This window comes from Pipra filicauda, unplaced genomic scaffold, assembly GCF_003945595.2.
Source record: "Pipra filicauda isolate LSUMZ 115617 unplaced genomic scaffold, ASM394559v2 scaffold483_size702785_pilon, whole genome shotgun sequence".
In the NCBI taxonomy this organism is placed as follows: domain Eukaryota; kingdom Metazoa; phylum Chordata; class Aves; order Passeriformes; family Pipridae; genus Pipra; species Pipra filicauda.
In genome coordinates this window covers 578,392-593,726 of record NW_024104624.1, presented here as the reverse complement: position 1 = coordinate 593,726, position 15,335 = coordinate 578,392, and the positions used below count along the sequence as shown (strand labels likewise).

General features: G+C 50.3%; 1 protein-coding gene across 5 annotated transcripts in view; it reads right to left on the bottom strand.

Annotated features, from left to right (window-relative positions):
- Positions 1 to 15,335, bottom strand: part of CACNA1H (calcium voltage-gated channel subunit alpha1 H) — a 210,229-nt gene that overhangs the window by 76,720 nt on the left and 118,174 nt on the right. For all 5 annotated transcript variants that reach the window (XM_039386433.1, XM_039386436.1, XM_039386435.1 and 2 more), the window contains exons 8-10: positions 4,599 to 4,691; positions 1,939 to 2,728; positions 422 to 831 (exon numbers count right to left, since the gene is read on the bottom strand). In XM_039386433.1, coding sequence (XP_039242367.1) covers positions 422 to 831; positions 1,939 to 2,728; positions 4,599 to 4,691 — 1,293 coding nt within the window. The remainder of the gene's footprint in view (positions 1 to 421; positions 832 to 1,938; positions 2,729 to 4,598; positions 4,692 to 15,335) is intronic.

Sequence of the window (15,335 nt, the reverse complement as noted above, 5' to 3'; positions counted from 1 at the left end):
TTTAAAGGTCCGGGATCAAAGAAGAAGTTTCTGCACGGGTTGTCTGCACTGCAAGGTCCACTGTGCACCACCACCATCAGACCAAAGGGGTATTTCCACCAGAAAAATTCGTGTTTACATGAATAATTCAGAGCCAACAAGCAGCCAGGCTCTGAGCAGACATAGCCAACACACACATTTAAGCTCTGCACACCTCAGAGCTAAACTCCTCACCCCTCACTCTGCCAGCCCCCTCCCAGGCGTTCCACGCGCCAAGGATGACTCTGCTCATCGTGCATACACAGGACCAAGCCTTCAGTCCCATTTGGTGCTTCCAAATGACACAAAAATCACTCATTCCTCTTCTGACACGGCTCTAAGAGTCATCCCACGCCACGAAACCCCCGACCCTCAGATCTCCCCGGGGCAGCGCTGCCCTCACCTGCTCGTGGTACTCGATGCCCATGCTCAGGGTGTTGATGAGGATGGCGATCATGATGCCCCGGTTGAAGTACTTGCTCTCCACGATCCTCTTCAGTTTGCTGCCAAAAGCCTTCCACAGCTGCACGACCTTGTTCCTCTCCTTGGGTTTCTTCTTCTTCCTCCTCCTCCTGCCCCTCTGCTGCTGGAGCTGGTCCCGGTGGTCGCCGTGCCGCAGGTCCTGCGTGAACTCGTAGACGCCGTTGCTGTCGGAGTCGCAGCTCTCGGAGTCGCTGAGGGCGAACTCGGGGTCGTCCAGGAGGCTGGCACAGAAGGGGCAGTCCTGGAGCTCGCAGGTCAGGGTGGGGCCGGGGGGGCTGGGCAGGGGGGCCGTGCTCAGCCCCGACAGCCGGCTGGGCGTGCGCCGCAGACCTGCAAGGGACACGCACACCGTGAGCCACCGCGCCGGGACACCCCGCTCTGGTCTGCCCTGGGCAGAGCAGCTCCTGCCCCCTCCTCAAACGAACTTAATCATGGAATCATTCAGGTTGGAAAAGACCTCCATGACCATCCAGACCAACCTTTGACTGAATAACACCAGCCTGTTAAAGCACATTGTGTAGTGCCACGTCTGCTTCACGGGGCTGACTCCTGGTGGTTCTTGGAGGTGTTTTCTGAACCCTTCCAGGAATGGTGATCCACCAGTGCCCAGGGCAGTCCCTTCCAGTGGTTAGCCACTCTTTTAGTGAAGAAATTTTCCCTAATATCCCACCTGAACCTTTCCTGGCATAACTTGAGGCTGTTTCCTCTCCTCCTGTCTCTTGTTCCCTGGGAGCAGAGCCCAAATCACCCCCTCTCCCTGGTTCCCCCTCCTGTCAGGGAGTAGGAGAGACTGAAACACTCCCCCCGAGGCTCCTCTTCTCCAGGCTGAGCCCACTCAGCTGCTCCTCATAGGAATTATTCTCTACACCCTAAAAAAGCCTTCCAGCCAGCCATCTTACTGAGCAGCTCTGGTTTTGCCTCATTTTCCCCTCTGATTTCCTTTCCCCCAGCCCTGACACTCACCCTCTACCCCCTCCAGAGCACAGCACCCATTCAGTGCCCTGGGCTGAGGGAAGGCTGATGGACACACCTCTCCTTTTCAATTATTCCTGATTACCTCTGCCCAGGCTCACATCATCAGTGATACCTGAGAGCTATCCAGGGGGTGTCCAGGTCTGTTCTTGGGTGGGAACAGAGGGAGAACCTCCAGGATATCACAAGGAACATGAGAGGAGCTCAAACCCACATTCTGTGACCACAGGAAAGAGGCCTCCAGCAACAGCCTGAACTTACTACCTGGACCATCCTGTATCTTGCTTCACCCAGTGACTGCAAACACAAGGATAGAGGGAACAGAGCTCCCAGTCTTCCCCTGTCCTCCTTCTGCCTTCAGCAGCCACAAGGCCACCATTAACACCTCAGCTCTTGAGCAATTCCCCCTTTGACCAGTTCTCCTAAGCAAAAAAAAAAAAAAAAAATCAGTCTGATGATCCTTACCATGTTCTCCTACCAGTTGCTGCAGCTTCCCATAAGAATCCACGCCCAAATTCACCGGGTTATTAACCACGGCCACCGGCGAATTCCCGTTCTTCTTCCCTTTGGGAACGGGCGCGGAGCCGACTCTGCTCGTCGGCGAGGGCAGGATGGTCGGGTAGTTCATGTTGCCGCGGCTGGAGAGCCCAGCAGCCAGTTTGATGCCGGCAGGGGCGTTGGAAGACTTGCAGCTGACAGGGGGTCCCTCCACGTGGCAGTCGGCGTGGTAGATGCTGTGCACGGACTCGGCGTCGGGGTGAGGGGCCGGGCTCTGCGCGTTGGGGGCCGGGGAAGGCAGCATCAGCTGGCCCCCGGGCTTCATCACCTTGAGCTCCAGGTCGCAGATCTCCGGGTTGGGGCGCGGGCCCCGCGGGCTGCCGTTGCTGATGTGGTAGTGGTGGTGGTGGTGGTGGTGGTGGTGGTGGATGAGGTGGTGGATGGAGGTGATGCGCTTGCGGCCGCGGTGGCTCTGCCCGTTGGTGCCGCTGTTGGGGTTCACCTTTTTCCGGCGCTTGCTCTGCCAGTTGTTGTACAGGCGGATCGTCCTGCGCTTCACCTTCCTGAAGATGTGGCAGATGTACTTGAGCAGCTCCTCGTAGCAGCTCCCCGGCTCCGAGAAGCTGGCGATTGTGCTGTCGTTGGAGAGGTACCGGGCCCGCTGCTCCTGCATCAGCTGGTTCTCCCGCTGCTTGGTCTCGGAGAACTGTGTTGCTATCACAACCAGGCACAAGTTAATCATGAAGAAGGAACCGACCTGGAGGAAACACGGGGAGAGGGATTAGCAGGGATTTCACGCTCCTCGCCACCGCGCGTCGTCTGGACATGAAGTGCGGCTCTTGGTGAGACTTCCAAACGTGCCAAATCTCACCAAATGTCATGGCCACACATGCCCAGGCTGCTAAATTTGCTCCTAAACCATGCTAAATTATTCTGGCCATGGCAAAGCGAGCTGTTAACAATGGCCCTCCCCACTTTCCTCCCCTCAACATGGATGACATTTGCTGCTAACGCCGGGTGGAACACGAGGCAATCAGTCAATCAGTCACCACCACAGAACAAGCTGTCTTGGACATTTGGCCAACCTGCAGGGAGAGATGGTCTGAAGTCCAATTTGTGCTGTACTGGAACAGGGTCTTTCCTTCAATCACTTTGATCACACCCTAACAGAGTTCACCTTTTTACTCTGGTGTCTCTCTGCCACAGAAAAATTCACCTCCAGGAGGTTCAGTGCTCCTAGAGGGGCCTGATTTATTGCCTGGTTGAATTGATGTGTTCTTGGGTGATAACTGAGTTTTAAGTCCCAAGGACAAGAATGTGAAGTGACCTAAGGCTGCATTCTTCCCTCAGCTGTTGACTCCACAAACTGGTTTTTCACCACTTGGGTTCATAAATCCGCCAAAGGGAAATGTCAAATATTCCCAGCAGGGAATCGGTGCCCTTGGGCGTGAACGGGACTGACGTCAGGGAAGTGCCAGTGTCTGCAGGGCCAAACCTCTGTGCTGGGCTCAGCAGGACACACATGGATTTAATCTGGACCATTGTCTGGGGAATCCTCAGGGGAAGCCGCTGGGAGATGGTTTGTGGTGCTGATCTCCAGTTTGGAACATCAGCCTGGATACTGGCAGGGAAGCAGCAAGGGTGCCTTTCCCAGCTCCAAGTGACTTGGAGATTAGTCACCTTCTGGCTTTTCTGCAAGGATCCATATGTAGAGAAGGGCTCAGAGCAGTGGAGCATAAATCCCTACTATTCATGGTCCATTGCTAAAGCTCAAAAACCACTGACTTCAAAATGCTCTCCATGACTGGAGAGTGCTCTGATCCACGCCTTTCCCACTCCTGGTGAGAGCTGGGTTCAATTCCCAAGGCCTTCAAACCCACACTGACGAGGATGGGGTTATATATAGGGAATATCCAGCCTCCAAAGCACTTTTAAGTGCCTCCATCCCATGTCCTGCCTTACAACTACAAGGCACCTTTCCCTCTGCTTCCTTCTTGACTTAAATGCTTCCCTTTTCCACATGTGTAGACCCCTGGAGAAGGTTGTGCCCACTGGAAAAACAGAACCTTATTAACATGGAATGGCAGCTTCTGAAGACAACCCCCAGCACCTCCAGTGGGTAACGCTTTGTTTTTAGGAATGACAGCACTGTAAGACCTCAGCAAGCTGCAGTGCTATTATTGGGATTATTGTTATTTGAAGGGCTCAGGTGAAGTTCAGAAGTTGGAGGGCCCTCCACTGAAAGGAGGTGTCCTCTGGCACATTGAGGAGACTAAAGGAAGGAAAGCTACAGCCTCTCTGCTTTTTGTTCTGATGAACAGTTGCTTGGCCAAGGCACGGCAGTTCAGACACATCAAGGTGACAAGCCCAAGACTGGGAGGGCGAGAGGGAGGGGAGACCATATGGCCTGACAGGCTGTGACTGTGCAGCACATGGGACACTGAGCAGGGCTGTCACAGCCAATAATCTGCCCCCACAGCACGAACCACAACCTGCATGATCACACCTGATGGCAGCAGGAAGGTCTCCCACCCTGAGCCCTACCTGGCTCTTCCCTGTGAAGAACCCAGGGAACAACTTGACCCCACAAGGAAAAGGAATAGGAGCATCTCCCAGTTCATACTTACTATTATAAGTAATATAAAATATATAAAATTGTAAAAAGAATGTGCATCCATCACGTAATACATGATGTCAACCCATCCTTCCAGGGTTATAACCTACAGGAAGACAGAGAAAGAAAGTGTAAGAACAAAAGTCAACCAAAAAGTTATTAGATGTCAATCTTCTGATGGTTCCTGGTACTCAGCACTCCACAGCACCTCTTGGGATCCATCCAGACCTGCTGCACTTCTGTTCCCAGTTGGCTTAGGAGAGCAGCAAAGTGTGACCAAAGGACTGGCCTGAGGTTTCTACAGGAATCTGGCACAATTAAAATGGTGAAACGTTCAAATAAACCACCTGAAACACTGGTTTTGAGGCAGCACCAAGAAATTCCAAGGAGGGATTTTAATCAAAAAAGCCTCTGTGTGCAGAGATCTGGAGTTTCACCTTTGGCTCCTGGTTTTGTGATGTCACCCATAAAATTCCCAGTTTTTAAGTCAATTTTGTTTCCTTGAAACCAATTTCTTTGCGATTCCTACTGGCTCAGGATTACAACTGTATCACCAATATCATAGTGGGAAAGCATCTGAATGGAAGAGACTTACTTTAATTAAATATAGGATTGATTTAATACTCGTTTTCTCAGTCTTCCTTTCACTAAAAAAAGAAGCTGAGGATTTAATTAACACCACACAGGCTGTGTGCAGAGCTAAGTGAGTTCTACCACGTAATTTACAGTTCTTATTTAGATAAAACACACCAAACTTCTGGTGCAATCTTTCTGCTAATCCTGGAGCTGGAATTCCAGCACCATTTCCATCAGAATCAAAGCTCCTGCCTGAACTGACTCACGGCGACTCGTCACACCAACATGAGCCTTGGTGGCCTTGGCAAAACCCAGAACTGCTCCTGCCTCCAATTCCAGCAGCATCATCCCTGATTTAAACCATGTTTGCAGCGAAGGAACTTGCTGTGGGAAGAAAAGGATCAAACCTTGTCAGTGCAGAGGGCTTTCTGTGGGAAAAGCTGATCCATAAAGCACTTGCTGTTGAGGCAGTGAATAAAACCATGTCCTTGGCCCACCAGGGCAAAGCCCTTTCAGGGAAGTCAGACACGAATCCTTGACCCTTTCTCCTGGTTTTTTTTCAGTCAAGGAACTGAAAGAAGCTTAGACATGGATGTTCAGGACGTGAGCACATGTCCAAGGGGAGAGGTTTGCTGTACTCACAACCATCAGCACTCCCAGTTTCCCTGAGGCTGTCAGGGCTCCTTGCATCCACACAGGTGCTGGCAGGGAAATCCCACCTACCTGTGATTCCTCACCCTAAAGTCACAGTGCTGATGTCTTACCAGCCAGTTTTCAAACCCACTTGCCCTGTTGGAGCTCGTGTAACCTCACACCCCCCGTGCACTCGAGTGAGAGGGCAGCAGGAACAGCTCCAGCTAAAACCAACCAACAGGATCTGCCAAGGAGCAGGGAAAAATTGTCTCTGCAGCTGCTTTACTCTGTCAGTGCTGCTAAAGACTCAGAGCAATCAGGTTTGCTGACACACTAGCTGCTTTACACAAACATCTCCCACATCTCCTGTTCCTTCTTATATCCATTAGATATTCCTTCATATCCCACCCTCGCTGCTGGTTAGTGATGGTCAGCAATGGGACAACGATGCTTTGCTTCACAGAATCATAAACCCATGGAATTGGATTGGAAGGGACCTTAAAGACCATCCAGTCCCACCCCCTGCTACAGGCAGGGACACCTTCCACTAGCCCAGGTTGCTCCAAGCCCTGTCCAACTTGGCCTGGGACACTTGCAGGGATGGGGCAGCCACAGCTTCTCTGGGCAACCTGTGTCAGTGTTTCACCACCCTCTGAGTAAAGAATTTCTTCCCAACATCTAATCTAACCCTGCCCTCTGGCAGTTTAAAACCACTGCCCCTTGTCCTGTCCCGGCCTGCCCAGAAATGGCAGGGGTTTAACAAACCCCAAAAGAATCCTTTTAGTCAACATGAACCCCAGAGATCAACCTGTGGCAGATGGTTTCCAGCAGAAGACACATTTTTTTTGTGTGGATTCCAGTGCTGTTATTCCCGTGGAGCCTGGGAAGGGGTTAAGCTGCCTGGGTTTAACAATCAGGGCAGCAATCGGGGTGTTCAGCCGCGTGGAACAGACAAGCAATCAAAGCCCAGCTGCCCCTTCCTGCCTTTCCCTGAACACGGGTGAAACATTTATAGAGAGCAAAGTTCTTCCTGGGTATGTCCCTCGCCTGTGTGGGCTGTGCTCTGCAGCTGATCCTCTCACAGCCAGTGCAGGTTCACAGGGAAAACACAGGGATCAAGTCGGGAGGTGACATAAGGCTAAACCAAATCACTGCCAATTACCCAAGAAATTGTTTCCTTTGTGCTCTGCAAGTTCCCTCCCTTCCTTCCCTCTGTTTGGAGGCACAGCTGGCACAGCAGGTGCTCCATCCATTTACACTTAGGGATGACAAATGAGCCCAGAGACCCCAAATATATCAGCTACACCTCTCCACTGAATTTGCATTTGGCTGGCAACCCTCAGATCTAACATATGAGAATGATTAAACACAGAGCCCTCCGTACAAAAGGAGTTTCCCCGAGGGCTGCTCTTGGGCTTCTGCAGGCGCTGCCACCTCCCCACCTGGGAAACAGCTGCTGAGACAACACTGAGGGCCAACCAACATTTATAGAGATATTTTTCTTGCATGCTAGACAGCACTTTGAACAAGAATCAATCAACACGCCAGGTTTCTCCTCCGGAGGGCTCAGAACGCTCATCCTGCTCTGCGAATATTTAAGACGTAATTAGAACTTGCATTATTTACTACTCACTTGTAAAGCAAGGGGATACAGGAGGCATAAACAGACCTCTGGGTTTTTGTTCTCCTGTTTGACATCTCTGGGGGTTCATTCTGGGCCTCACCATCCAGTATAAAGGCAGCAGTACCGAGGGGAAGGATCCCGGAGCTGCCGGGATTAGGGAGTAGCAGCAGTTCCTGGAGGAGAGAGGGATCACAGACATCCGCCTGCTTTTTCTAATCAGGGAGCTCTGGAGAAGTGCAGGACAACACACAGGCACAGCCACCTGTCTGGTCTGGAACGGGGTCTGGGATTTTTCCAGCCTGATTCTTGCCTTGCTGGGGCTTCTTCCTTGCTGCCCTCTCAAGTGCTCCAAACAACTTCATGAGGACGTTTTCACTGCACATCCCCAGCAGGGCCTGGGTGTAAATTGGAACCAGACCATCTGAACCTGCCAACAGCTGGTTTATACACCACAAACTGAACTCTCCCAACTATTTTTGGAGCTCAGACAAAAGCATCTGCACAAGGTTCGCTGCTGCACTGCACACTTTGATCCCACACACTTAATTCTCAGACCAGATGAACTCGTGGATGTCCCATCCCTGGAAGTGTCCAAGGCCAGGTTGGACGGGGCTTGGAGCAACCTAGGCTAGTGAAAGGTGTCCCTGCCATGGCAGGGGGTGGAACTGGGTGATCCTTAAGGTCCCTTCCAACCCAAACCATTCTGGGATTCCATGAAATCAGGGGGAAATCCAGCAGCTCTCACCACTCTCCCAAGAACATGGGTATATTTTTCCAGCCTTGCTTTGCCTGCTGTTCCTCCCTTGGGGCACCCTGACTGCAATCTCACCTATTGCACTAAGCATAAATGACTTCCTCCTCTCTTCACTTTCCAGTTTGATTAATCCACTTGACTGCACCTCCAGCATTTGGCCCTCCAAGCCCTTTGGAGATGTCTTCCAAAGACCTGGAGCACCTTTCTTGTGCTTTCCAATCTCAGCAATCCATTCTTGGTAATTAAATTCTGTTCAAGCCGTGGTTGTTCACAGAGAGTCATATTAAACAGCATCTCCAAATGTACCAGTTCAGAGCCTCCAATAAATGCAACACACAATTATTTATCCACGGAGATAAGACAGCGAGAACACGTTTCCTAATTCAGCTCTGATGAAAAAGATGGGCAAAGTACGTGGCACCAATATTGGCAGCTGCAGGGAAATAGCTGAAAGATTCCATTAAGATGATTGGCACAGTTGTGCTGGAGGGGGATGCTGGCTCTGATTGTGCTGCAGACCCAGCGGGAGAGGAGATCACAGGACATGCTGAGCTGGAAGGGACCCACAGGGATCATCGAGTCCAACCCTCAGCCCTGCACAGAACCATCCCCAAGAGTCACCCCCTGTGCCCCAGAGGATCATCCAAACCCTCCCAGAGCTCTGGCAGCCTTGGTGCTGTGCCCACTGCCCTGGGGAGCCTGGTCAGTGCCCAACCAGCCTGTGAGGGAAGAACCTTTTCCTGAGATCCAACCTGAGCCTGCCCTGACACAGCTCCAGCCATTCCCTGGGTGCTGTCCCTGGTCCCCTCAGAGCAGAGCTCAGTCCCTGCCCCTCCTCTGCCCCTCCCCAGGCAGTTGGAACTGCAGTGAGGTCTCCCCTCAGTCTCCTCTTCTCCAGCTGAACACCCCAAGTGCCCTCAGTGTCCTCACACGCCTTCAAATCCAGGCCCTTCCCCATCCTCGTGTCCCTCCTTTGGACACTCTCTACTGGCTTCAGATCTTCCTCATATTGTGGTGCCCAAAACTGCAGATGTCCCCTCAGCCTGGGGAAAGGATTTTTGCCTTCAGTGGCCTGGGCTGGGCAGAGCACAGAGCTGTTCTCCAACCCACTGGAGGCCCTGTATGATGCTCAGGCTGATTCTCCTTCCCTGCTTGTTCAGTTCTTCACCTCTCACACACTGTGGGCAGGGATGGGATAAATCATTTCTCTCCTATTAATACCCACGAGGGCAAGTACTAAAGCCCCCAGTCTTATGTCTGATCCTCTCTCCTATCACTGCAAGAATTTAATAAAAACCTCACCCAGGTGAACATAAAGACAATTTTAACTTCATCGATCTCTGGCTTGGACACCAGTCAGGCACTCCCTGATCACCCCATGAGCAGGATGAGAGTGGACAATCAGACTTATTTTTAAGTCTTCTGTGATTCTGACCCTCCTGCTTTGCTCATGCCACAACAATTTCATCAGTTGTAATAAAGATGCTTGTCTGATTTACAGCAGCGTAACTGGGGACAGAATCAGGTCTTCTAGTCGAGCTAATCAGAGTCAATCTGAACCTCCAGAGTGAAAATCACAAGGGAGATGGAGATTAAAGATGCTGGCAATTAACTCAGACCTCCTCATTGCTCCCAGGGAGACAGCAGGTTTACATTGTTTTTTCTGGGGTTACTTCACAGAACAATTTCTTTTATTATGTCAAGAAGTTTTCATCATAAAAATCCTTGTCTTTGAGCTCTGCCAAAATTTTTGCAAGTTCTTGGCTATAGCCGATTCAAGAGCAGGTTATTTTTTGCTTTACTGTCATTTAAAAAAGTAAAAAAAAAAAAGAAAAAGAGAACCATCTAGGGGGAAAAAACCCACCCGAACTCCAACCCGAACTGCTTCAATGAGCCAAGTCAAACACTGAATTACTGAGGATTAGAAGGCACTAATGGCTGGTGCCAGAGGGGCTGCTGTAGCTCGGAATTAACCTCGAGGTGCCACTAATCAATGGAGGAGAGTTGGGAAAGAGACTGTGAGAAGTGGAGCTGAACAGGTGAGAACTGAAGGCAGAGCACACGAAGCTGCAGCTCAGCCCCAGCTCAGCCCCGGAGCTTCCTCGGGGTGAAGTTTCACTCCTGTAATTACTTCAACCAACTTCATTTGTAGCGACAGCCTCCCCTAAGCCTGGGACCAAAATCAGCAGCTCAGCCTTCACTGAGAGCCCCACAAAGCCCAGCTCTGGCCAGCAGAAATTCCTCCCGATCCCAGAATTTCAGGCGCTCCCGGTGCCTGGCTGAGGCAGGAGGTGATCCAGAAACACAGAGAGACCCAAGTGCTTCCAAGCCATTTCAAGTCTTCACCTTGACTGACAGCTATAATTTGTGCTCAGCCACTTTTTGCTTTGGCCTAAATTGAGTCCTTTGGGGAAAGATGGGCATTATCTGCATCAAAATCAATCACCCTGAACCCAACAGCAACCCTGGGTTCTGCCGTGCTCGTTTGGGTTTATTTACTCTTTACCTCGTCACTCCCCTGGCCCTGCTGCAGGGCCTTTTCAGATGTTATTTTTATAAACTTTATCGAGACAAGATCCAATGCTATAAATTGTGAGAGCTATTAATTACTATGATGGTCTCAGTAAGTTTTATAAGGCCTTTAGTATCCATTTCTGAAAGGCTCTTTATCTCTGGGTTCTGCCCTCTCGGGCACATTGATTTGGCTCCCAAGCACTGCCCAGTGAATAACAAGAGTATTCCACAGGCAGAGTGCTTGGCAGATCATCAATTCACTATTTTTGAAGTCAACCTCACAATTTTAATTATTTCCTCATGAAACATCTTGTTAAGTAACCTCAGTGGTCAGAACAACAGGTTTTATTACACTGAGTAATGTCCTCTGAACAGATGCTTTTCCTTTCACTTCGAGGGCTTGCTCACTGTAGCCATTTCTCTATAAACTGAGAGTCTTGCAAAGCATGAATCTGCTCTAAAAAGTAGCTCTCAAGACAAAAAAAAAAGGAAACTGGGCATCTTTGCATGTCTTGGACTCCTGACCTCTCAAATTTGTTCCCCATAAATGCAATCCCTGGTCAGTGCTACCAGTTCTCAGTGGATCTTGAAAAGCAAAGTGTACAATAAAGTTTGTAATAAAGTGAGATGCTGTTGGTGGTGGCCCAAAACCACACGAAAGTGTAGCTATGGGCTTAAAACCAGCATAAACCCAGGTTTTGCTACAAAATGAAGGTGAGTTGTTGTTGCTGTTTCACACTAAATAATGCAAGATCCTCATCTGGCAGCAAAAACCTCCCAATTTCAGACAACTGATTTCAGACAACTGCTGCTTCTGACAAATCCCACCTCAGTCCATATTCATGAGGCTTGATTTACTGGCATAATTAGCCTCTGTCTCCACTGTTTGTGTAAAGTATCTTTTGCACAGGGAACATATTTAACTGTTTAGCTTCAGCAGTGATGAGTCCACTGTGGGAGAAAGCCTCATAAATCAGAGTTTTATAGCAGAGCAAAGCTGAAAGATGAGAGTTTGCAACGAGGACAAGGGCACCAAAGCCAGACTGAGATCCTTGCTTATAGATGAGTGTATCTCACAACTTGTTTAAATTATATATTAGAGATTATTAGGCAAAGGGTGCACAGAGGGAGCCCCCTGTGCAGAACTCTGACACCAAACATATTTCAGGCGTCCAAGTGTCTGAGCTTTACTCATTCACACTAATCAGAGTGTGTGTGGGTGTATCTTGTTCTCCTGGATGGATCCACCAGCTCACAGTCTGGGACATGAAGGTGAAGGAGCTGAACCTTTGGCTCAGCACACGAGCCTCTCCCCAGCTCACAGAACAAGGTTCAGCAGCAGCAGCTGATCATGGAGCAGGTTTGGGGCAATCAAACCAAACCAAGATCTCCCTGTAAGAACTACAGACCTCTAGAACATCCTGAGTTGGAAGGGACCCACAGGGATCATCGAGTCCAACCCTCAGCCTAGCAGAGAACCATCCCCAAGAGTCACCCCCTGTGCCCCAGAGGATCATCCAAACCCTCCCAGAGCTCTGTCAGCCTTGGGGCTGTGCCCACTGCCCTGGGGAGCCTGGTCAGTGCCCAACCAGCCTCTGGGGGAAGAACCTTTTCCTGAGATCCAACCTGAGCCTGCCCTGACACAGCTCCAGCCATTCCCTTGGGTCAGTTGTTGATGTACTTCAGGACCAGCAGCTTTCTCATCACCTCACTGGACTCCAGTTTAGGTCATGGCTTGCTGAAGACACCCCTCTTCCTACTCTAAACACGAGAATCCACAATAGAGGCAGGGTGAAACTCTTCCAAAGCTACAGAGGCTGCAGAAGGTTTTCTGGGTGCCTCCAACACCCCCAGGTTAGTGCACCACACCAGGGATCACGGTGGCCTCTCTGACTTGTGCTATTCGGGACAATTCCTTCTAACCTTCAAAATGAAGGAGATTTTCCAAAAGCAACTAATCCTCTTGGAAACACACTCGGAGATGCTTTAAAAGGGCTGGGTATTTTTAGATTGGTTGTTCAGCATGAAAGCTCTTCAAGTGCAGAAAGTGATGTTTATTTGGCTGACCAAATTAAAAAAAAAAGGCAACACCAACAAAACTCGAACCCCACGATTTAGAGGGAAATATTTTCAGTGATCTAAACCAGATTCAAGTTGAGTGACAAAGCATCATCCTGAAGCAGTGGAAATGAAAAGCTTCGAACTATTTTCTTGCCAAATCCAGCACAGATAAGCATTGGTGACACATATCTCTGATTTAAAGAATGAACCATTCGACAAAAAAAGTCCTTTTGGCCAAAAAACTATGTACTCAACGAGCACTGAAAACATGGGCACCCACTGTGACAGCTCCTTCTAAAAACAGGGCTAAAAACTACACTGCACACACAAACATAACTGCAGCTGGAAACCTCAGATCCTTTTCCTTCTGCTCCAGTGTCTTTTGGCTCTTCCCCCAAATTTTTAAAGACTACTGGAAGTGGGAGAACCGAGGTTGCAGCAGACAGGCAAGCAAGAGCATTACTAGGATCCTTGGACAATTGGGGAAACACTTCCTGAGCTGGAATTTTGTAAAGAGCTTGGCTGAGGTGTCTTGAGGTCCCAGCAATGGAGAAACAGGCCCCCCAAAAGGTCCTGACAGCCCAGCCAGGAGGAAGTAGACTAAGTAGGATCCCAGAGGAATAGGATAAGGGGGGATGGCTTCAAACTGACAGAGAAGCTGTGGCTGCCCCCTCCCTGCAAGTGTCCAAGGCCAGGTTGGACGGGGCTTGGAGCAACCTGGGCTAGTGGGAGGTGTCCCTGCCCATGGCAGGGGGTGGCACTGGATGGGCTTTAAAGGTCCCTTCCAACCCAAACCATCTGTGATTCTAAGAATGCCTCTGCCAATCCTGTCCTGCCAGTAGGTCTCAGATTGAAGGTTTGTGCTTCCCATCTCCTCAGACAAGATCCTGAGCTCATTCTTGTGTTTGGCCACAGCAGAAGTGCATTGAAGAACACACAATTTTTACTTTAACTCAAACAGAAGATATTCTTCCCACTAGAGTGTTAGCTGAAAGATTTCCAGGTGATAAAGGAACCCTCAGGGAAGGATTTCAATCATGAGCAGCAGCCGACACAACGTGAAGTGGGCAATGGCTGTGGAACAGATCAGGGCACCACACGACAGTGAAAGGAGACAAATGAGCCTTTGTCTTTCCAAAGCTGAGATCTCCCCCAAGCTCTGTACCTGCTCCGCTGGCCCAGCTGCTTGGGGTGCAGAGTCAGCACCACGGAGACAAAACGAGCTCCTTGTCAGCACAGAACACCAGGTCAGGATGAACAAATCCTTGATTGGACTGAGACAGCTTCCACAAGCTCCCAGGGGCTTTTCTGACAGGCTGGAGCACGGAAGAGGTACCTTCCCATGCAGACAAGAGGGCTCTTCGTGCAGCACACGCTGTCACTGCCAGCTGTCACACCTGCTCTGCCACCGCCTCCGGAGGGACGTGTCCACCGGAGGACAAATGAAGGAGGAATTGGGTGGAAGCAATTCCCTACTTTCCCATCCCAAACGTGTTCTCTCTCCCGAGCTGGTCACCCACACCTTCATGGATGTGACACCCTCATACCTCTGGTGAGCCCAGGTGCCAGGAGAAGTTCTCCACCTGAGAACACCCTGAGCTCTTGCAGCAGCCGACGGTTCCTTTCATGCCGCTCTTTTCCGGACAACTTTCCTTGGAAGGCGATTCAGCTTTTCCTTCCTTGGGCATTCGCGTCGTGTCGTGCGCCTGCTGGGCTGTCTCCAGCTCTCCTGCACACAACCAGGGTTTGTCTTCTCCCTGACAGCAGGATGGGGGCTGCTCACTGCAGGAGTGTCCTCTGAGAATGCCCTCGCCAGGGCCGGAGCTGTGTTCCTTGGATGACTTGATTAACTCGTTCACTGGGATGTCTTCCTAAGCAAAACCTCGGAGAGGCAACATGTGCTCAGAACAACAGGAGCCTGAATCTGAGAGCTGCTCCCAGGGATTCATTCCAAGAGGGTCCTTTGTTAAGGAAGCCCTTTAGAAAATGCAATTGCTTCCGAAATACATGTGAGGAAGACACCACAGGAAAGGTCACTCAGCAGCACCAGCCAAGTCCCAGCCCCTCTGAATTGCCAGACTAATCTCTCTTGTGTTGGATGGACATTTCCTGAATCACACAGACATTTCCTGAAACGTCCATGTAATTTTTTCTGACACATTTGCTCTCAAGGCTCAGTCCTACCAACCACATCCAGAGGAACAGCGTGTTCCCTTCATCTCCTCTTGGTTCTACCTTGCTGATGGTTATTGTTCCTCCAACTAGTTTTGCCAAAAGCATCGTAAAGTGCTCGTACAGGTTCTGCTTTCCTACAAATCATACACAGAAACGTCCAAGCGATGGTTCTGTGGTTTTCAAAGCAGCTGAAATCATCTCCTCTTCCCAAACTCTGTCACCCAAACCCCAGGCCAATATTTCTGCGTTCAGGCCTGGCCACCCCGAGCCTGCTGGTGGAAGGTGGCAGAGCTTTGGTGGCTCCATTGAGAGTGTCAGTAATTCCAATTAAATTGGACTTTGGTTAGGTGGCTAATTCATCATCCAGAGCGTGACAACAGTACCTGTAATTACTGCTCATATTGCTGTGGCTG